General features: G+C 31.8%; 2 protein-coding genes across 3 annotated transcripts; both read right to left on the bottom strand.

Annotated features, from left to right (window-relative positions):
- Positions 1-232: 232 nt before the first annotated feature.
- On the bottom strand, positions 233-4,154 carry LOC104905355 (spindle and kinetochore-associated protein 1 homolog). Of its 2 annotated transcripts, none has more exons than XR_007272207.2 (10): positions 3,924-4,154; positions 3,711-3,835; positions 2,840-2,952; positions 2,668-2,746; positions 2,497-2,564; positions 2,282-2,387; positions 2,172-2,201; positions 1,866-1,979; positions 602-675; positions 233-507 (listed from the first exon to the last, which is right to left on the bottom strand). XR_007272207.2 is itself a non-coding variant. In XM_010693873.4 (10 exons), the coding sequence occupies exons 1-9, from the start codon at positions 4,018-4,020 to the stop codon at positions 614-616; spliced, it is 810 nt and encodes a 269-aa protein (XP_010692175.2). In that variant the 5' UTR covers positions 4,021-4,149; the 3' UTR covers positions 233-507; positions 602-613. The 2 variants fall into 2 exon arrangements, 1 of the variants encoding a protein (XP_010692175.2); XM_010693873.4 differs by having other exon boundaries at positions 602-691; positions 3,924-4,149.
- Positions 4,155-10,085: 5,931 nt separating this feature from the next.
- LOC104905354 (uncharacterized) lies at positions 10,086-11,952 on the bottom strand. Its single transcript, XM_010693872.4, has 2 exons — positions 11,165-11,952; positions 10,086-10,808 (listed from the first exon to the last, which is right to left on the bottom strand). Exons 1-2 carry the CDS (start codon positions 11,306-11,308, stop codon positions 10,455-10,457), a joined length of 498 nt encoding a protein of 165 aa, XP_010692174.2. The 5' UTR covers positions 11,309-11,952; the 3' UTR covers positions 10,086-10,454.
- Positions 11,953-22,719: the final 10,767 nt, after the last annotated feature.

Consider the following 22,719-nt stretch of genomic DNA (forward strand, 5'->3'; position numbering starts at 1 on the left):
AACAATGGCATACTTGGTCCATATTTGTTGGTTATTCTAGCTCCGTCCTTTAGATGGATCCTTAATTTGAGCTTTAGTTCTCCTTATCCGAACCTATTTTAGTTGTAAATAAAACTTAGATAGCCTCAATTGAACTTACTCGAACTTATTTTTCTTGGTATGTTACATTCCTATAATTTTTGGTCCGTTAACCAATAAAGATTGCAGGTAGAAAGTTCAATGACCAGGAAACTTGAATAAAAGCCTCTTGATTTCATAAATATAATCGTTTGATGTTTCTAACCTAATATACAGTATAATAACATCATGAAAGTTCCAACAGTTCTTTTTTCTGGGAGGTAAAGATTAAATGATAACTCAAGTATTCGGTATACAAACTATTACACATACCAAACAAATGTAAACTTACTCCCAAGTCCCAACTTTGATGAAGGGAGATTGGTATTCTACTGGGCACAACTTCGATGAGCTTTTCTGAACTTAAACCACTGATAAGAATTGTTGTGCCTGCATTTGTAAGATCATATTGTCATTCATTTAAGTCGAAAAAAGATACGCAATAAACAGGGGTCAGACAGGTCAATAAGGGGGAAAAAAGTACCTAATATCCCATTCATTGAGGTCTTGAGAGAACAAACACTCTGTGATGTCCAATCCTTGTCTCACTTATACGGCCTAGGTGACGAAGAACCTGTGAGGGATAAAAAACCAAATATCGAGACTCTAAATGAATTCTAATACCAACCATCAGTTCAGACAGCAGATGTTCAGATCTAAAATACTTCTAGTACAAAAGGCTCACTCAAGATCTGTTTAAATTGGAGATTTCTCTTTGTTATTCCACAGTATACCCCGTTTCACTACAATCTTACGACTACAGTTTGGACAACTAATGTTCCCTCGGTAGCTTTATAGAGTAGCAACACTGAGATGGTAAGAATAATCATGTTGCAGAGAAAGAATGGTCTTTCTCTCACATAGTCCCCGATGTTTAAGTTGGGGTGTCCACCATTTTTCCCAAATGGAACCGAGTTTGACTAACATAGAAACCAGGAGAAAAAACAACTGTTATTTGAGTAGGACTAGAAACTTCTACAGTTCAGTATGCACACACCTATAAACTTACATCCCTTATCTTCCAATTTTAGCAGCAAGGATGAAGGCTGTTCAGAATTAATACTTCTAAGTTTTATCTAATAGAATCACCTATCATTCAGAGAACACTATCGGAGATTGATGCTACAATTTTTATATGCCTGAAATTGTTCCAAGTAATAGGTAAAATTTGCAGTCTCAATGTCATGATTAAAAGGTTCATTCTTTTCAACTTATCTAAACTTATTTGAATTTATCTGAAATCAAAACCTGAAAAAACCCAACTCATTGTTTGGAACACCATTCATCCTCCAATCTCAAAACATGTAAAATTCATTTGTGATTCTTACTTCTTAATCCGCATAGTTAACCAAATGATCTAACAATTGAACTTTATGTCAGTAATGATACAAGGAACACAAAGAGCGTGAGAAGCATGAAGAAGAGAAGCAATTAAAGTATTCATATTCACCCAATCATTGGAATATGTCATGAAATGATAGGTTTGTAGTCTGTGGATACAGAGGCAGTTGAGGTTCACTAAAGTGTTACATAGATAATAGCAGGACGTATCAGTACTCAGTAGTTTTAATACAAGGGAAAAGTAATGGAAGTGCTAAACTTACTAATTTGCATACTTATCAACAGGAAGCCTCTTGGCTCTTAAAAGGTTTATACTTTATGGCTATCAAAGTAAAGGTTAATTATTAGACTGATCATCAATGCCTTTTGTTGGCAGTGGCACTACACAAAATAGGAAGGAAACTCACAGTCAGTATTGCTTTTCCGGTGTTGTCAAGTTTCAGTGAAGGTCCCTTTATGTCATTCTCAAGAAAGAAATGTTTCCCTTTAACTCCTTCAGTCATAGCAATATCGCGCAGCTCCTGCATAGAAAGATAGAACCTTATAGCAAAAACATCAATTCAAATATAAAGCTTCCTTTAGCCTTAAAAGAGGGGGAAAACATATCGAAATGTTGAAGAAAAGTCCCAACTGTAATTGCACATTGTTTTCCGGATCGAAGAGACAGTCTGATTTTATTATATGATGTACTAAATTGCATAAAGTTCACTCACCAAGGCTCTCTCCCACATGTTTTCTGGCAACTTCACAGAGAAAAATACAGTAATCAGTATAAAATGATGACTCGAAAACCAGAAAGTTCAACAACACCAGAGTGCAAAACCTTCTTTTTAGGGGCCGAGATAAGCTGGGCTGTTGATTCAGCATAAGCTGCCATATCATTAATAGCAGCATTAACTTTCTCAAGGGTCAATCTTCCTCTCATGTAGCTATAATCACCAAAAGGTTGAGTTTATACAGGAAGCAATAACAAACGAATATCTCAACAAAAAGAAAACAAAAACTTTATCAATAGTGCAAGGTTGTTGGCAACTTAACGATGATAGCGATTCTAGCTCATCTGCAGAGATGTACCACAATGGTGGAGGTCCACGACCCTTTTTCTCCTGTGAGAGCAATAATCAGTCATCATCTGCCATAAGCGAAAAGTCTCTTTTCTAAAGCAAACCTAAACCATCAGATATGTTCAATTTAACAACTCAAGCTTGCCTTAGGCAATGCAACAGGCTCTTCTTCAATCTTCAACGAACGCATCAATATGTCATCCTTGGAATGATCTGACTGTAAACTTTACCAGCAAAAAAAAATCAAATCCATTGAATTTCCAAATCTATGCTTTGGAAATAAACATTTCATGGTTCAGACATCAAAATTGACTCACTGATCATTTGAGTCACATAGTGAAGACGTCGTTTTGACAGTTAAGTGAGAAGGAACATGAATTGCCATCTCCTGCAGCTTTTTCTGCTGTTTAAGGGATGCTTCAATCAATTTCTGCAAATTTCAAAAACTGAATTCTTCAATTTGCTAATACAAAATTTCTACTTCCTTCGTAATAAAATAGATGTTACACTTTTACTTTCACACTTGTCGATGTTGTAAATTGACCATTAATAGCTTTAATTGTAAATATTAGTAAAAATCATAAGAAGTTAATATCATGAAAGTATACATTTAAAAGGAATCCAACAACATATCATCTAATAACGGTTTATTTTATCTAAAACTAAAAAAATATATGGTCAAATGTAGTAGTTGAATACTATAATTTTCAAAGTGTAACACCTATTTTGTTACTGCAAAATTTCCATCTAGTCAATCTTCATCAAAAAGAAAATATATAGTTTACTTCAACAACAACAACAACAACGACAAGAAAAAACTTGTGATCCCAAAATGATTTAGGGTCGGCTAACATGAACTGTCATAAGAAATCATCGGAGAAAAATTCACCTCATCACCTCAAATCTAAGTATCTAACCCTAGCACCAAAAATATTTCTAAAAAAACTATTTCCTCCGTTTCAATTGAGTTATGACACTTTCTATTTTAGAAAGTTTCAATTTAGTGGTGACACTCTCATTTTGGGTGATAACATCTTTCTATTTGTTTCCTATCACATGGGACTCTTTTATTTTCTTTCTCTATTTCTCTCCTCTCCAAAAATTGCCTAAGAGTCCGTGATTTTAAAAGTGTCACAACACACAACTAAAATTGAAACCGAGGAAGTAAATAATTGAGAAAAAAAAAACCTTGGCTTTGGGAAGAGCTAGGGTTTCTTCGCGTAATCTATCCTTTATCGATTGAATTTGAAGCTCCATAGCTTTCACCGAAGCGTCGATTGCCGTGAGATCGGCAACACTACTCGCAGGATACACTGTTGTATGGTTAAACAATCAATTAATTCAATAAAAATAATGAAAATTATAAATTTAAAGAAAAAAAAAAGGAGATGAAATAGTTACTGTTTCGAGCAATGATGAGTTCTTGAAGGTCAGAAATGCGAGTATTGAAGGATAGCATTATCGATTCTAAGGATGAACTTGCTTCTTTAGCTTCCATTCTCTCTCTTTTTGTGCTTGTTTGTAGAGAATGTTGGTGGTGAACGAAAACGATCACTTTGAATTTGGAATTTGGGGGAGGGAGTAGCAATTATGTTTGTTTGGCGGGAAATGTGTGATAGTACTAGTAGCAATTATTGCGTGTAACCTACTCTCACCTTAAGATACGGTAATAAAGTTGCTCATGAATTCGCTAATCTCTATAGTCTATACGATAAGAGAAAAGGAGAGCAATGGTGTCACCTATTAAATTACACTCTTACCCCTAAGATTTAGAAAAAAATTCAAACAATACTCATAAGCAACTCAAAGTCGGCACAAATAATGCAAAATCAACAAAAAGAAATTGACAAAATTGTTCTAAAAAAAGGAAATCCCAAACAATTCAAAGTCATTACAATCAATATAAATTTGACAAAATAATTTTAAAAAGGAAATTTTCCATAATTTTAAAATAACACATTGAAATAAATACATATGATCGATTATACATTGATTAGAAAAGTCCATAAAATAAAATTAGAAGTGTGTTGTTGAAATATATTATTGATAATAATGTAGTATATAAAAACTTGATGATTTGTAATCTATTTATAAACTTGTATATTTTTTATCAAAAAATAAGACTATGTCCTCTCTTAAAGCACGACTAAAGCACGCATCCGGGTATAGATTGCTAGTTTTTGGACCTAGTGGATGGGTAGACTTGTTTGGTTTGGGTGCGTTCTCGGTTCTCCTCAACTTACAAAATTAAGTTTCAGGTCCAATAAGTTCAAATAAGTTGCAATAAGGTCCAATCAGGACAATAAGTTCCAATCAGGTCTAATAAGATCCAATATGTTCCAATCAGGTGCAATAAGTTCCAATCAGGTCTAATAAGGTCCAATAAGTTTCAATCAGGTCTAATAAGGTCAAATAAGGTCCAAATAGTCAATGTTCAATAAACATTTATATTATTGTCGATTATTTTATTATTTATAATTTCATATCACTATTAGCTAATTATGTTATTATTAGAATTTTAATTAAAGTACCACAATGATTATATAGTACTCCCTCTGTTTTTTTTTTTTATCATTCTCACTTTTCTATGCGCGTCTCCCAATGCACCTCTTTGAGCTTAAATATCTTTCATTATATATTAGTAAAAATTATAACGATTGAATATTAATAATATACTAATTGAGACGAATCAAACAAGACCCCACATGACTATGTTTTTTCTTATAAATTGTGAAATAATTAGAAGATTCTCTCTAAGTATGAATAGTGCCAAGATTCTAAGTGAGAAAGATAAAAAAAAAACAGAGGGAGTATTATACTTGTATTAGTGTCTATTATTTTATTAAATATCTGTATTATTGTCTATTATTTTATTATTCATATTACTATTAGCTAATTATATTATTATTAAATAATATTATAATCATGGTCAAATAATTAAGGTTAACAATAATAATCATTATAATTACAATATTATGCAATTCGTCTTTAAATAAGGAGTTAATGCATGCTACTACCAAAGTGGAGTGAGAATTTTTCATATGTGCCAATTTTAACTTGTTAGCAATAAATGTTAATCAACTTTTGATTTTCTACTAGTGCTTTATAAAATCAAAACAAGACTATTAGATATATTAATGGTGAAAGTTATGTATAGGCAAATATATAAATAGTAAATTTTTGTTGTTAAATTAATTATCATAAGAGATAATTAATAATAATAATTTTTTTAAAGGACGAATTTTAATAATTATTACTTCATAATAAATTTTGAGGGGTAGTATTTATGTTAGGAGTAATATTTATGTTATTAATGGTCATTTTTTTGTCTAATAAGGTCACATAAGTTTCAATCAGGTCCAATAAGGTCTAATAATAAGTTCCAATTAGGTCCAATAAGGTCTAATAAGTTTCAATCAGGATCAATAAGGTCTAATAAGTTTCAATAAGGTCAATAAGTTCCAATCAGTTCCAATCAAGTTCAATCAGGTCATATAAGTTGAATCAGATCCAATCAGGTTTAATAAGTTTCAATAAGTTCAGTTCAAGTTCAATAAGTTCAGTTCTGATAAATTTAGGGCCAATAAGTTAAAAAGAACGCACCCTTAATTAAGTCTCTGTCGTGTGTTTCATGGTTGTTTAACTAATTCTTGTGATTCCCTCTAACTAAAAGTAGTTACTGATCACTCACATACTGTATTATTAGGCTATGTTCAGTTCACCTTATTTTTGCTTATTTCAGATCTAATCAGATCAGATCAGATCAGATCAGAAAAAATAAGTTCAGATCAGATCAGATCAGTCAGTTTTAAAAACTCATTTTTACTATTAAATATATTTCATTACATATTAGTAAAAATTATAATAATTGAATATTAATAAAGTACTCATTGAGACGAATCAAACAAGACCCCACATGACTATATTTTTTCATATATATTGAGAGAAATCTAAAAGATAACAGATCTTCAGAAAAATAAGTTCAGATCAGATCAGTTCAGAAAAAATAAGTTCAGATCAGATCAAATCAGAAAAAATAAGTTCAGATAAGTTCAGATCAGAAAATTTCAGGTGAACTAAACATAGCCTTAGACTCTTTGTGAGGAAGAAATGACGGAGAAAGTCTTGTAATGATGCAACTATAATCAAACTCTACAATAATCACACCGTTTACAAGAGTAATCAAGACAACTTAATTTTTGACCAATACTACGTACTTTGATAATTACTAATTTAGTCAAACACTTAGATATTATTGGAATTCTTGGATTATCCTTCAATTCCTAGGTTTACTCAATGTTACAAGGGCACTCGTTCATATGCTGCAAATTGTATCTAAAACTCGAATGGCGTAGTAGTGTATGTAGTACTCTATGCCTTGGAGTCAGGGACAGGGCTAGATGCATCATCGTATTGATCAATACCTCCATTAGTTTGTACAACAAGTCTAAGCTAAGCTAAGCTAAGCTAATTATAATGACTTATTATAACTTTAATTTGTACGGTAATTAAACTACCTTCTCTAAATTTAGAAATTCCGTCCATACAAATCTTATAATAAACAATTATAATGATTCAGTCTTATATAAGATTTTACCTAGTTTATAATTTAAAAGAAAATTTCAACATTTTTTATGATATTTGGAGTTTTGAACACTTAGTTTTTATTACACGAATTCTCATGTAAGTGTATAGTGTAGATATAGCTATATAAATTGTACATAATGCCAATGGGCTACTATATAAGGCTATTATTACTTATATGAAAAAAATTACTATCATTTCAGCTAATTAAATATATAATCATGTGATAATTTATATTATAATCGAATGGAATATACATATAATGGATGAGAAGACGCACTTGCTGATTCTCCTAGCTGGATGAGAATTTAAAAATACTTGTACTTTTTAGTTTAAGAGTTTTTGGTCGAGAGAAATAATTTTTTGTCAAAGTTTTTGAACTTTTATTGTAACATATATATATATAGTCTTTTCAATGTTAGAAACTAGTCCACATGATACAAACAACATAAATCCTTGTATTTTTTACTTGCTTTTTTTATTACTTTTCTCACTATATTTAATTGTTGACTATTATCCCGCATTAATCAAATAAGGAGCAACTAGCTATTTGATTTGCAAAGTGCAAAGGAAGTGAAAAAAGAGTGAAGACCACTGGCACATGGGGAGTTCAAATGAAGCCCTTTGATATCATAAAAAGGCAAACCCAAAATTGACGAACTTGTCCCATGTAATAGGGATTCTACTCCCAGTATGTCTGTGTTTAATAGAAGAAGCAGATGAAGTTTGGTTTTACTCATTTAATAATCACTACCCTTTACTGGGATTTACAATATTTATAGAATTATGTGTTTACTTTGGTTTAGCTTTTGGAGACATTCTTGGAAAATTCATATTACCCTGTCTCATCTGTTCCTTAGTTTTAACTTTGAATCTGCTGTATTGCCTATGTTCTTATATTTTATTTTATTTGGTGCAATTTAATTATGAATATTAATTTTGGTTAAACAAAGATTTTTTTCAATGTATTAGCTAGTTTATAATATGATTATATTATTGGTCAAATATAATGTAAGTTCATCCTCTTGGTAAGTTAGGTAGTGGAGTCCACAACTTGCTGATTCACTAAATTTAATTTAAAAGTTTGCACTTGTTATTTAGTCATTTAACTTTTTATGTTTGTCATACTCGTTCTGCATATTTGGTTTAGGTGTACATGACTTGGAACATCCTTTTTCATGAAACTGCTATGAAAGTAGATTATAGAGAGTGAAATCTTGTACTTATATGAAACGATCTGACCACTATTATTGGTTAAAAGAACTAGTAAAAATAGATTTAAAAAGTTAACGTTTTTTCACCAAATATTTTCGAATTTTCACGAAATGCATCAGGTCCCTCGTACTTTTGAAAATACACCTGATATCACTCAATTTCAACATAATACACCCGATTACTCTTAATAACTAACGGCGTTAACTGTCATTAATTATTAATCCTAATTATCTGATCTAAACCCTAATTCTAACCCTAAACACTAAAATTAACCCCTAATCCCTCACCCTAACTCCTAAACCTAAATCCTAACCCTAATCGTCCCTCACCCGTCCACCATCCCCACCCCAGCAACTCCACCATCCCCACCCTCCCGCAGCTCCACTATTCTTTGTTTGGTTCATAAAGAGCAGAAAATAATTCTAATAGTAGAAATTCATTCTCCCAAATTTAGAAAAACTATATTTACTTTATTTGTCCCTCCTTTCATCCATCTTTTATTGTCTTTTTTGTCTCTAATTTCTTTATATTTTCCCATTGATCTGATTTTAAACATTCTTTTAAGTTAAATTATAGTTAAGTCATACTCCTAATAATCTTTCCATGGCTCCATTCCAAATTGTTTATCACTTAACTAATTTTGTGTGTTTTTTTTCGTGTTTCATAGTATATATTTCAAATGCAACGCTTTATGTCATTTTATATATAGTACTAATAATGAAATAATAATTGACGAGTTTTTGCATATATATATTCTCTCCATTTGTTTTTAATTAGTTATTTTACTTTTGACTTTTATGTGTGTTAATACACAACTGTAATCATTAATATTTTCTAATAGTTATTAATAACAATTGTATAAGATATATGATAATTTGAAAAAAAAAAAACACAAAAAAACATCACAACAATTAAATGCAGTGTCATTTTGCTTAATAATGTTTCTACTATATACTTGGAGAAATATCAGGTTAAAGTGGGTTATTTTGTGCAGTGAAAAATTGAAAGAGAACAACTAAAAACAAACAATAGGATTATAACCTTCTATATATAAAAGACAGATAGTATGGACTTGATCATAGAGTTTTAAAATATCATATGATCAATATTGGACGTCAAGAAGTTTAATTCGTGAAAAGGAAATGCTTGGGCATAATTGATTGAACAAATTTTACGTAGACTACTCCCATGCATGTGTGCATGTACATAGCTCTATACACTTAAAGCCGCAGACTGGATAGCTAATGTTGGTCATTTGGTTAATTCCTCGATGTATTTAGATGTTTCAACTTCTCCTTCTTTACCGACTATACTTGTAAATGATAAATTAGGGGTTCCCTTCGAGAAGAGGCCAGAGGGTCTCCTAATTCCTTCTTTTTTCTTAAATAAAAAATAAAAAATTGAGTGTCTCTCAAATGAGTATGTATCCTATTAAATGAGTATGTATGCATGATCATTTGGCCTTAGTGTACATAGAGCTATGTAATACACTCAACTATTGATTGTGACATTAATGTCACTTCTAATTTAACTCATATATATGTGTTTTATCTTAGCTTGATTAATGAAGTACATAATTAGACCTAATTACAATAATATCAGCTATATTAATTAACACCAATTCAACTAACTAGTAGTACAAATTACGCATGAATATATTCAAATAGTAATACACCAATGTGGCAATGTTATATATATTTACATTACATGTTCACTACAAATTAATTAATATAAACAAATTAGAAAGCTTCTCTTTAAGTACTTAATGATAATAATAGTAACTTAATAACTTTATAATAATGAGAACTGAGTATGATTCAACTAGCAACAAATTAAAGCCATATTAGGCAAAGTGCATGACTGATTGCTTAAATGGTGAAGCATTTTAAGAAAGAAAGCAACAAAAAATCAGATACAAGAACTTCTAATTAATAATTAGATTACTTGATATATATGACTCTCTCTTAGAAATTATAATCATTTACAATAAACTTTGAACAATAACCAAGCTGTTATACTCATACTATTCAATCTTCATATATAAGAGCCTATAGTTTAGGTCTCTTTGATTACCTTAATCCTAGTTGCTTAGTTTCCTCAAAGACCAAAAAAAAAAAAAATTAGCAAAAAAGATTAGTTGTGGGTAGGAGGGTGTACTTTAGGAGGTGCATAATCTAAGTTGATGGCTGTCTGTGGCAATTCATCATTTTCAGTTCTTGGCACACTCCATGACACAACTTTTGGAAACTTACTCTTAACTAAGTTTTTTGGATATGGCCGCCTTTCTCTATGATTTTGTCTTCCATTCTTAAGGTTCATAGCATGTTTTAGCTTGTGATCGCGATCTTCGTTCTTTTTCTTTGGCTTCATTTCTCCCTCCGTCTTTATTAGCTTCATACTGCGTTCATCGCTTAATTTTGTAGTATTTACTTGAGATGAATTCATGTTGATTGTTGTCTCCACTTTGATCACCTTCTTGTCAACATTCTGCAAAATATACATGTAAATAAACATTACTATAAGTATTATTATTTTCTGTTACTACCATTTTTAGATGCTAAATAAACATTTATTGCGGTACATTGTATTAGACTGATTTTGCACCAACATTTTCCTAAAGTTTGATTAATATTGAGCTCCCCCTAAGCAAATTAAAAAGGAGTATATCTATGAAAGAATTCAAAGAAAAAAAAACCCTAGTAACCATCCCCTTCTCAAAATTAATAGTCACGTTGATAGTGTAATTTGAACCACATTAAATTCGGATGAAGGTAGTAATAATAATGAAAACATGAATCTTACGAAGTATTGTATATAAACACATAGATAAGTTTATTACAAACCTTCATGACATCATGAACGGTGCTTTGATGAGGCGGCTCTTCGTCGACAACAACCCCGGTAAGGTGGCGGGTTGCGCTTGATGTTGTACTTAATAAAAATAAGCATAGAAGATACATCATAACGAAACAAGAGCTTATTGACATACTAGCTAGGTAGGGTTATATCTTGTAGACACAACAAGAAAGCGCGTTTTTACCTATCAGACTTTACCAATTAAGCTACTTTTTTCCGATTGATATCCTAGCAAGCAATATAGGGAGTTGATCAACTAGTACTAGTAGTGGTACATACTAAATGTTTGTGTATATAGTGAATAAACACACTAACTAACTAACTTATAGAAATAAAAGAAATCATAAACATTAAATGAAGTGAATAAGATTTTCCATTGAAGAACATGCTATATAGTATGGGTAACCTCTCTTTTGTCTTCCTGTTTCTTTCTCATATCAAACAACCCTAAAGATTTAGAGAGAGTGAATACATATGGAGAAGAGAAGAGGAGAGAGAAAGCAAAATAATGCCAAAAGAAAGATTTTCCCGTTTCAGTGAAAAAAGAATAATATATGTACTTTGAAATGAAAAAAAAAAAAAAGATTAATTAATTAGGTCAAAATAAAGAAAATTAAGAAAAAAAGTTTAATTAGGGCATGCATGTCCTAATGTTTGTATTTATCGAGGGTGTACTACTAAACTATAGTAATTAATTATTTAATAATGTAGATAATTGTGTTTGTCTTAAAATTGGTCCACATATTTGCAAAAATGATGCATGGGTTTGATTTCCTTGTTTCTTGTTATAACTTAACTTTTGACCTCGAAGAGATTAAAATAGGTTGTAATTTAGTAATGTGTATATATGGTAGAAACTAAAAAGTGGGTGACTTTTTGAGCTGGCATTTGTTGTAGCACTAGATAGTTTTAGTTTGGTGAGCTGTGGTTTGCCTTTTTGATCACTAAATCATGATCAGTGTGGTAGCCATTAGTAGAACCTTATCAATCCCAAGTTAAATTAAGCTCAAATGTCTTAACACTATATATCATAATCAATGTTTTTTTTTATCCATGAACAACCAAGGCAGTACAAAGTAGAGAGAAGAAAAAGGAAATTCGAACATATAACCTGTCATTTACAACACCTCGATCTTAATCACTAGGCTAAGACATCTTTGATATATATATTATAATCAATGTGGTAGTGGCCTCTAACACTAGCAAGTCAAAGCTTGGTTATTTTTCATTATGATTCATAAATCTCCTTTTAACATTTGTGGCAAATATTACGAGGATTGAACAAAATATATATGTAGTCTTGGCCTTTGGGTGTATAAGGGTAACATGGTATTAATACATCTAAGACTAATTGATGTTGTTTTCTTATGTACTCCCTCTGTCTTCTAATAGAATTTTCATTTTTTTTTTCTTTTTATGTTTGTCGATGTATATTTTGTATGATCAATATCTTTAATTACAATATATTAGTACAAATTATAAAAGTTTGATTTTTATAATGTTTACAGTGAGATGAATCAAATAAGACCTCACACGATTAAGCTTTTTTTTTCTTATATATTGGAAAAAAGATTTGGATTACTTGTGAATATTGTTAAAATTAGAAATTAAAACGAATAATGGAGAAAGTAGGACTTAATGGAGTTTTAATTTGATGATGAATGACCTTCCTTAACTTTGTTTGTAAGAACAATAAGATCATAAGTTTTTATTTTGTATGTAGCTTTATATCATAATCTATCAAATGTAACTTTTGTGATTCAAATTAATTGCATGGAAGATTTGAGAAAGCAATATGACTTTTGTTAATTATTGTATTGATGATTCTTAAATTATTTGATAGGAGTAGTACTTATTGATAAACTGTTCTTTGACTTATAAAACATCATCAAAATTGAAAGTAATGTGTATTTTAAGGACACCCCACATCTTATGTCTACATGAAGTATAATTTCCCTCACCTTAACATGGCATGCTACATTCAAACCCTACTAAAATCAAATCAAATCAAAGTTATAGACTTATATAGTATCAGTATTAGTATTAACATTTTAAGTAATATTACTATTGCCTTAGCCAAATATAAATTACAAGTGAGAGAGAGGTGGTAACTCAGTAGAATATCATTATGAATTTCAAGGCATATTTCAGTATTCGAATTCTCATCTCAATATATGTTGGACATTTTCTTCTATGGAGTACTGTTTAGCCTTTTACTTTTTTTTTTTTTTTTTGAGGGGAAAAGCAAAAGCTAGATTAATCAAGGGACAAATTGTCCATGAGTACATAAGGAGCCACGTCACGAGGAAAATGGTTCTCCCAAATTTGTTCCACACCAAAAGGAACTAGCTTAGCTAAATGATGAGCGACAAAGTTGCCATCTCGTTTGACATGAGACCAGACCAAAGAGTTAAAACAAGTGCTAGAAGAGAAAATGTTCGACAAAATATTATCTAAATCAGAAAGAAACAAGGAGGTCTTCTGGAGTCGATTGATGAGAGTCTGGCAATCCGATTCAAAAACTACATTCTCCATTCCAAAACGTGCCCCAAGGCGCACCCCCATTTCAATAGCCTTTGCTTCTGCAATTTCAGGTGACCAGAAGGCTCGAACTCGTCTTGTAGCTGCAAAGCGAACATCACCCAAATGATTTCTAGCAATTACACCAAGCCCAACCCATCCTTCAACAGCCAGAGAGGCGTCTACATTGATCTTGAAGCTATGAACTGGCGGAGGTTCCCAATGCCGAGCACTAGGAGCTGCACTTCTCTCCCGATAGTAAATGTGCTTCGTATATTTGCCATACTCATCTACTAACCTCGCGACCCGTTCCAGCAGCAAATGCGTGGGTGTAGTTTTGCCATTAAAAAGGTTGTTATTCCGCTCTCCCCGGATACTCCACATGAGATAAGCACCTTTAATTCGCACTTTCTTATCCAGCGTCTTCCACTTAGCAATCAACTCACACATATTAGCGCAACCACTATCATCACACATCATGGAGCAGCCACTTTCCCTCCACACATCTACCAACCGCGGGCAGTGAAAAATGGCGTGAAGAGCTGATTCTCGTTCGCCACAGCCCCAAGGACACTCCTCCATATCAATAAGGTGACGGTGATAGAGGAGAGCACGAGTCGGCAGAATAGCCGTGCATAATTTCCACAAAAAATGTCTAACTTTGGGACTCACCTCAAGACTCCATATTTCAACCCAAGCATTATGAAAATTCTCCATATTACATCCCTTCCCTAGCATATAAGCAGACTTAACAGAATAAATTCCATCTTTTGTTAAACTCCATGATAAAACATCACTAGGGGCCGAAATGCTTAGGGGGATTGCAAGAATACATTGCTTATCACGATCATTGAAAACTTCATCAATAACATCAAGGCGCCATTCCATGGTAGAAGTATCAATAAGTTGATTAACCATTATAACATCACTTCTCCGAGGCGAACTAACATACTTGCCATGCTCATCATTCAACCACGGGGACTCCCAAATGTTTATATCCACTCCATTACCAACTCTCCAGATCACCCCTTCTTTAACCAAAGCCTTCGCACTCCAAATACTTCGCCAAGAGTAACTACATGAATAACCAAGAGAAGCATCAATGAAATCACAAGAGGGGAAATACTTGGCCTTCATTACCCGACTCAAGAGTGAGTGGGGAGCATTGATTAGGCGCCATGCCTGCCGTCCAAGCAGAGCATCATTAAAAACCGCAAGATCCTTGAATCCCATGCCCCCAAGACATTTCAGAGTACACATCTCCTCCCAATTTTTCCAATGAACCTTCCTTTTCGCATCCGAACTGCCCCACCAAAAACGCGCCATTGCCGCTTGAATTTTCTGGGTAACCATAGCAGGGAGCTTGTACACTCCCATAAGATATGTGGGAATGGCTTGGATAACTGCTTTCAATAACACCTCCTTACCTGCTCGTGATAATAATTTTTCCTTCCAACCTTGGAGTTTCTTCCAAATTCTATTAAGGAGCGAATCAAAAATAACTTTCTTCGATCTTCCTGTAACAGATGGGATACCAAGATATTTCTCATGCTTGTCAACCTGCCGCATTCCCAATATTCCCATAAGAGTATCTTTTTGCACAGCATTTACCCCTTTACTAAAAGAGACCTCCGACTTTTCATAATTAATTTTCTGCCCGGATGCCAATTCATATGTGTTGAGAATATCAACTATTTCTGAGCATTCCTGTCTGGTGGCTCTTGTAAAGAGAAGACTGTCATCTGCAAAAAGAAGGTGGGAAATTTCCGGTCCACTACGGCTAGCTTTAGCACCATGAATCAACTTAATCTGAGCTTTTCTCTGAATCATCTTAGAAAATACATCAGCAACCAGAATAAAAAGATAAGGTGAAAGGGGGTCACCTTGGCGAAGCCCTCTGGTAGGAACCACGGAACCACATACACCTCCATTAATAATGAAGGAATAAGAAACCGACGAAACACAACACATTATTAAATTCACCCATCTAACCACATACACCTCCATTAATAATGAAGGAATAAGAAGCCTTTTACTTAACATGTAGTGTGCTCTGCATACTAGTAACGTAACAGAGTTGGTTTTCGGACTAATAATATTTTTTAATAAAGAAAGACATAAATTACAAGTGGAGCCCACATGTCGAATGAATCCACATATGGGGGCCACCAAGCTATTGTAGGTCCATAGACGGTAGCCGGTAGCATATAGTCTCAACTTCCAAGCAGTTAAAAAGAAGACAAAGGAAGCCCCAATTTTGCAACCCCAGACCGCAATGGGTGGCCAAAGAAGCCACGTGGAAGAGACCCCATGTGAGACATTATATTGCCACGTGGAGAAGGCCCATTTGGGCCGCAAAATTCATGTTCTTTTGTCTCTCATTGTGGGCCCAACAAAAATCCACCGTGGAAGGAATTCTAACATTACTTACTTTTCGACATGTTTGTGTGTTTCGGTGCTTCTGCTTCAATAGTCAATAGGATTTCTAAGCCATTTTTTTTTTATTTAGAGAGATTTTTTTTTTTAAAAAAAAGAAATTTCATTAATTTAAGGTCAAACGACATCTACAATAGATATTAAAGAAAAACAAGATATAATTAAACAAGGTTAAATCAAATTCATCTTCGAAGAAACTATAATGAACCAGATCGAGCAATACAGCGCAAACCCCTTGTATTTGCTGAATCAAACAACTATTGATGAGCAAGTCTATCATTCTGACATAGTTTGGGAAGAGCATTCTTGATCGAGCCATGTTAACTGCATCCGAAATTTCAATACCTTCATGTAGACTCTTGAACGTCAACCAATAATAACAATTTCTCATACCTAAAAACAAAACAACCACACTCACAACTCCCATAGGGGAGAAGGAGATCTCCACAACAGAGACTAAAAACCCCATAACGGGATTTGAAGAAATATCATAAAGAGATACTAATTTATTCAACAAAACAAGAAAATAAATTAAAAACTGAAAATAAAAAGGAAAAGAGGCTTACCATAGATGAAATTTAGAGAGTTATATAAACAAGTGATAAGAATTAATGTCAGAATCTTCTGGAATTATGAGAAAAGCTTTAACCAACTAAGTTATTTCGAAATTTCTTAGTCAGAATTGAATATTGTGGGATGATGCAATTTCCACCTTTATATGATATCTATCATGAATTAATGTTTTCTTGCTCTAACATTTTGACTCTTATATTACTTATGTACTAATATTACCAAGTAAAGTTTTTTTTTTTAGGGGATATTACCAAGTAAATTTAAATTAATTTTATTTTCTTTTTTTTGGCTCTACTTTTTTCACTGACATGCTTGCTAATAGAAAACTCTAAAAATTTATATTTTTACATATTCTCCATTTCTAAATGTTTTTCGTAGTATCCCGACTAAAATGTTTCGGAAAGATCTTCTTGGTTTATTCACTATAATGCTTCGGAAAGTTTTTCTTAGGATTTGTTCTTTTCAAATGATTTATCTTAAACTTATTTTACTTTTTTCCAAACTAACTTGCGTGGACCCGGTTTACGTTAATATTGGTGTAGACCAGGCCAAAAGCACGTATTATTTCTGAAAAATCCACTATATTATTCAAAACCCATTATATTATTTAGAAATATATTATATCATAAGGAACCTACATCATTTCTAGACAAATTCACTATATCACTCCTGAAATCCACTATATCATGAAGTAACTCATCGTGTCATTTAGAAACATAATATATCATACATAAACTACATCATTTATGAACAATCTACTACATTATTCAGACACTCAGTATATCATTCATACACTTACTATATCATGCAGAAACTACATCGTTTTGTATGTTAAAGCACGTGTCACGATATATATACTAAACAACGTACATCTTTCCGTATGTTAAAACATTAAAATTAACTCCACTACATTGCATATAATTTCACTATATTTTTTCCGTTGATGTAATCCACTACATTGTATATAAGTTTACTATATCTCTATTATATAAGCCAAGGGAGGAGGTGTGGTGTCCTTTTTTGAAGTGACTAAAATACCCTTAATGATCTAATTAATGGAATGAAAAAAATTACACAAGCAAATTATTTAAAAATTCTCATTCCAACTTGCCATTTAAAACAAGTTTAAAATGGTATATGCATCAAATACTTCAATCAAAAATTAAATGGAAAAAATATTTATACCTTATAAAAAAAGATGGCATACATAACGTGCACATGAAAAGTCTGAACAATCACTACCTTTGATACTCTTTAATCCAGTTAAACCAACTCATTATTTTTGTTCTTTCTGTTCAATTTCATTCACAAAATATTAATGTTAACAATCACTCACAACCTTTTTATTTTTTTTACATTAGCGAATTAATATATCTAAATTCATCTAACTGTTGAAATTTTCACATTTAAGTTTAATCATAAATAAAGTACGAATGGAGTATCTAATAGAATAACAAATTTTCAAATTAACGCACGCATCGCGTGCATATGAAGGCTAGTCTTTATAAACTAACTATATGGAGTCAATATCAATTACCAATACTGCATACTAAGTTAATATGCACAAGATCATATCGTGTTGAGATCCTATTTAGTTTCAAAATAATTCTATACGGTAGAGTTTGTTAAATATCAGTCGTTGATTAAGAAATCAAAGGCTTGTATTTTCTTTCCAAAAATCCCCCCTATTTTCCCCCCGAATATCCTGCCCATATCTTTTCCTTTCTCACTAATCATGAGCCCTTGATTTTATAATCTATGGTCAGGATTCAACTCTACTTTGTAGAGTTTTCATAAAACTCTAGAGGATCCGGAGCCAATAAAATTATCACTATATTCATTCCTTTTTTACTTCTTCTTCCAAGTGCAAGATAACCCCAAAGGGTTGTGGGGTTTTTTCTACCAATTGGGGCCCTTCCTTCACCCCCTTATGGGGATGGTCTACAGGGTTCATAACTACTCCTCTTACTACAGGACGTTTACCTAGCCAATGCTTTTTTTTCTCAATTTTTTTTTCTAAACTTTCTGAACTTTTCAAAACTACATTTTACTTTTGTTAACTTTTACATTACATAAAAAGTGAACAAGGCCCTTCCTCACAAAAAAAAGTAAACAAGGTTTTAGTATCAACAAAAATATTAAAAGACACAGTCTAATTTTAATATAAAAGTAGACCTAGTTACTAAATTGATTAAATTAGTTACCGAAAAAAATTAAACTAGTCACTATTGGACTAATTCTCTTTTTAATATTGGACTTATCATTACCTAATTTTAATTTAAAAAGTAGACTGTCTCTTACAGTATGTCAGTATAAGACAAACTCTAGTATCAAATTTGCATATACTCGAGGTATTATGGATATTAAGACTGTGTTTTGTTTTCTACTAAGTTGGGCTGGGTCAATTTAGTGGCTGCGAGCCCACGACGGTTCCAAGTCAATCGTAAGAAATTATCAAGGCTTGCCTTTTGCTCCCCAAAGCATTTTATTTGGGTCAAGCGTGTTTTGGGCTGTACTAGATGTGTCGACCATGATGAATACTAGATGACAATCCAAACTCCCCTAAGAATGTGTACTTTTTTTTCTTTGAAATGGGTGTAATGTGGGTATAACCTTATGCCCGCGTGGGCGGAGGTGGATATGGAAACTTGTACCCGTCATGGTTGGCGGGTAGGTGGTGGGTATGAAAAATTTAGGTGGAGGTGGGTGTGGATTTAGGGGTATCCGTATCCGCCCCGCCCATTTGCCATCCCTAATCAGAAAAGAGAGGGAGTATTATTTTTGATCTACAAGTATTATTAGAAATATATCTTCGTATAGTTTATAACTTTATACTAGTCCTATATGCACATGACGATGCGAAAACAAACAAAAGGTCAATTGCTTAATACTATATACGAAAAATTATTTATAAAGTTCATTGTATATTTTTCTTTAGTTTTTTGAAAGTCAAAAAATCAATGATGATATAAATATTTTGTTAATTGAGGATATAATGATAAAAGATGGTGAATTTATACTTTATTTTTAAGGGTATAAAAGGAATTATCATTTTTGGTGTCTCCCTCCTCTTCTCTTATGTAACAGAGATATGGATTTTAAATTATTAAATACATATATATTGAGTGATTGTTTGATTGACGTGAGAAAATATAAAAAATGAAAATTTATAAAAAGAATAAATATTAAAGTTATTTATTTAACATAAATATAGGAAGTTCTACTTTAAAAAAGATTGAGGAATTAATTTACATAGTCCACTAGGTAAGTAAACTTTGTACAAAATTTCTACTCCTCACACCTAACCAAATATTAACTTTTTCGACTTCCTTTCAAGTAGAATGGATAGTGTTTAGAAATGGTAATAGTGTTGCCTATCACCTAGCTAGATATGTCCTTTTTGGTATTGAAAAACGCTGGGAGTGTTATTGTCCGACGGAGGTGTCTTTTTATGTGTAATGGACATTTTATCTGCAAATTAATATATTCACCTTTCCTTTAAAAAAAAAAGTAGATTTTTTTTACACTAACACTTCCCGTAAATTTATACATTTGCATATTAAACCAAAAGCCAACTAACATTTAGGGCATGTTCTCCCCAGCTTATTTTCAGTTCAGTCCAGGTCCAATCAGTTCAGTTCAGCTTAGCTCCATTCTTTTATAACCATTTTGTTAATATTATTATTATGTTGGTATAATTTATTTTACTAATTACTCTTATTATTATTTTATTATTATTATTATTATTATTATTATTATTATTGTTATTATTAGTATTATCATTATTATTATTTAAATGTATATCATTACTATTAAGTATTATTATTACTCCCTCTGTTTCAAATTATAAGGCATTTTAGCTAAAAGAATTTGTTTCAAAATATAAGGCATTCTACAATACCAATGTAAGATTAAATGCAACTTTATATTATCAAGATAATTTTATAGGTTATTTTGTATTATCAATACAATATTTAATGTCAATTCTTATTACCCATGCAAATCTAACTAAAATTAACTAAATTCTTAATCTATGTGCAAAAACCTTAAACGACTTATATTTTGAAACGGAGGGAGTATTTTGTTTATTATAGCTTTACTCATTATTATTACTATTATTATTAGGAGGAACATGGTTTAGGTCAAAGCACAAATAAACCCACTTTTTTTAGCCCATAAACCAATCAAATCGCGTCAAGACGGTTTATGATGATTTTTGCGGTCCAACCCAGTCATTATTTTTATTACTAAATATTTTATTATTAAATCTAATTATTAAAATAGTAATATTAATATACTTCTTAGATATTATTGTTATTATATATCATCATCAAGTATTAATCTATTAATACAAATAATATAAAATAATTATTATTAATTATCATTATTATCATTAATTATTATTATTATTAATATTATTTATTTATAACTATCATTTAAAAATATCCAAAATACTATTATTGATATTATTCATTATTATTACTTGTCATTATAATTATTATTTAATATTCATATTATTATTGTTTAAAATATTATTTATATATTTTTTATATTCAATTTAATTCAATTTAATTCAATTTAATTTAATTTAATTCAATTCAATTCAGTTCAGTTCAGTTCAGTTCAGTTCAGTTCAGTTCAGCTCCAATAAGTTCAGTTCAGTTCAGTTCGGCTCCAATAAGTTCAGTTCAGCTGTTTTTTGTCGAAGAGAACATGCCCTAAATGAATACAAAGGATATTAACTCTTGTTAGCTACTGTTTCCGTCTTTTTCTAATTGCTACCTTTTGTTTTTCGCAATTTTCTCGGTGCCACATGACACTCTTCTGAAACTTCTAATTCACATTCGAATACGTGACATTTGATATAAAATGTGAGAATTTAACCACTAATCCATTATAATTTCAATGCTTAATGTTTCAAAGTAAAACATAATAAAGTCTTATAATTATATGTAATTATAAAAGCATGCAGACAATCCTTTTGATTTCAAACTTTTTATTAAGTACTGTAATAACATTCTCTTACCCAAATTCTATTGAAATTGTTATAACTATTCCCAATTCCTTAGATTTTTTTCTAACAACTCATCATGTCATAACGTTCATTTTCCAATTTCGTACTAGATTGCATATCACGAAAAACTAATATAATCAATTATGAAATTTATGAATAATAATATATTTTGATAATTGTAATTGACCCGGGACATCACCCGGGACAAAATACTAGTTAAAAAGGTAAAAGTTGTTATGTGAATAGTACTCACGAGTAGAATACATCAATTAAAAAAAGGAAGGGAGTAATTAAGTACCCGAGTCCAAATAACTAGTCAATCTTAGGCCCTATTCTTTTAAACGTATTCTCAATTCAGTTTAGTTTAGTTCAATTCAACAATTCACTTCAATTCACTTAAGTTAAGTTCAATTCATTTTTTTTTATAAAAAAAGAAATGTTCTTGTTATGTAGTGTAAAACTAGCAATTTATATCACAACTCCCAAAGATGGGTTCTTAGAACTGGAGACTTGTGCAACAATGATTGGTCCAAATCCCGAAGCAAACTCCTGACCAGCAACCTGCACAAAAGGGACCCACCCTGGAGGTTTGGGTGGTATTTCCCCCTCCGAAGCTTAAGTCAGATGTCAGGGATGTAAAGGAACTCTTAGAGAGAGAAAGTAGAGAGAGAGAGAGAAGAATTTATGACAGAGTAACAGTACTATGCCCTGAAAAACGTACCTTTCACCCTGAAATCAAGGACTATTTATACTGTTTGAAATGACTGCTGTGCCTTGATGTCACCCTAATTTGGGAGCATCTGATTGGCTAATCAAAGTTTTGGGACACGTGGCAGCTGTTAACTGGTAGTACACCTCACTTTCATATAAAGGTGTAAATCAGACTTGCGGCCTAAGTACAGTTTTTGGGGCCAGAAGAAGGTTTTTTAGTACGTTTCCAGAGAAACGTACTTTTAGGCCTGTCACCTTCAGGCCCTTTTGTACTTTTATTCCCCTGCA

This window comes from Beta vulgaris, chromosome 1, assembly GCF_026745355.1.
Source record: "Beta vulgaris subsp. vulgaris cultivar EL10 chromosome 1, EL10.2, whole genome shotgun sequence".
NCBI classification, from domain to species: Eukaryota; Viridiplantae; Streptophyta; class Magnoliopsida; order Caryophyllales; family Amaranthaceae; genus Beta; species Beta vulgaris.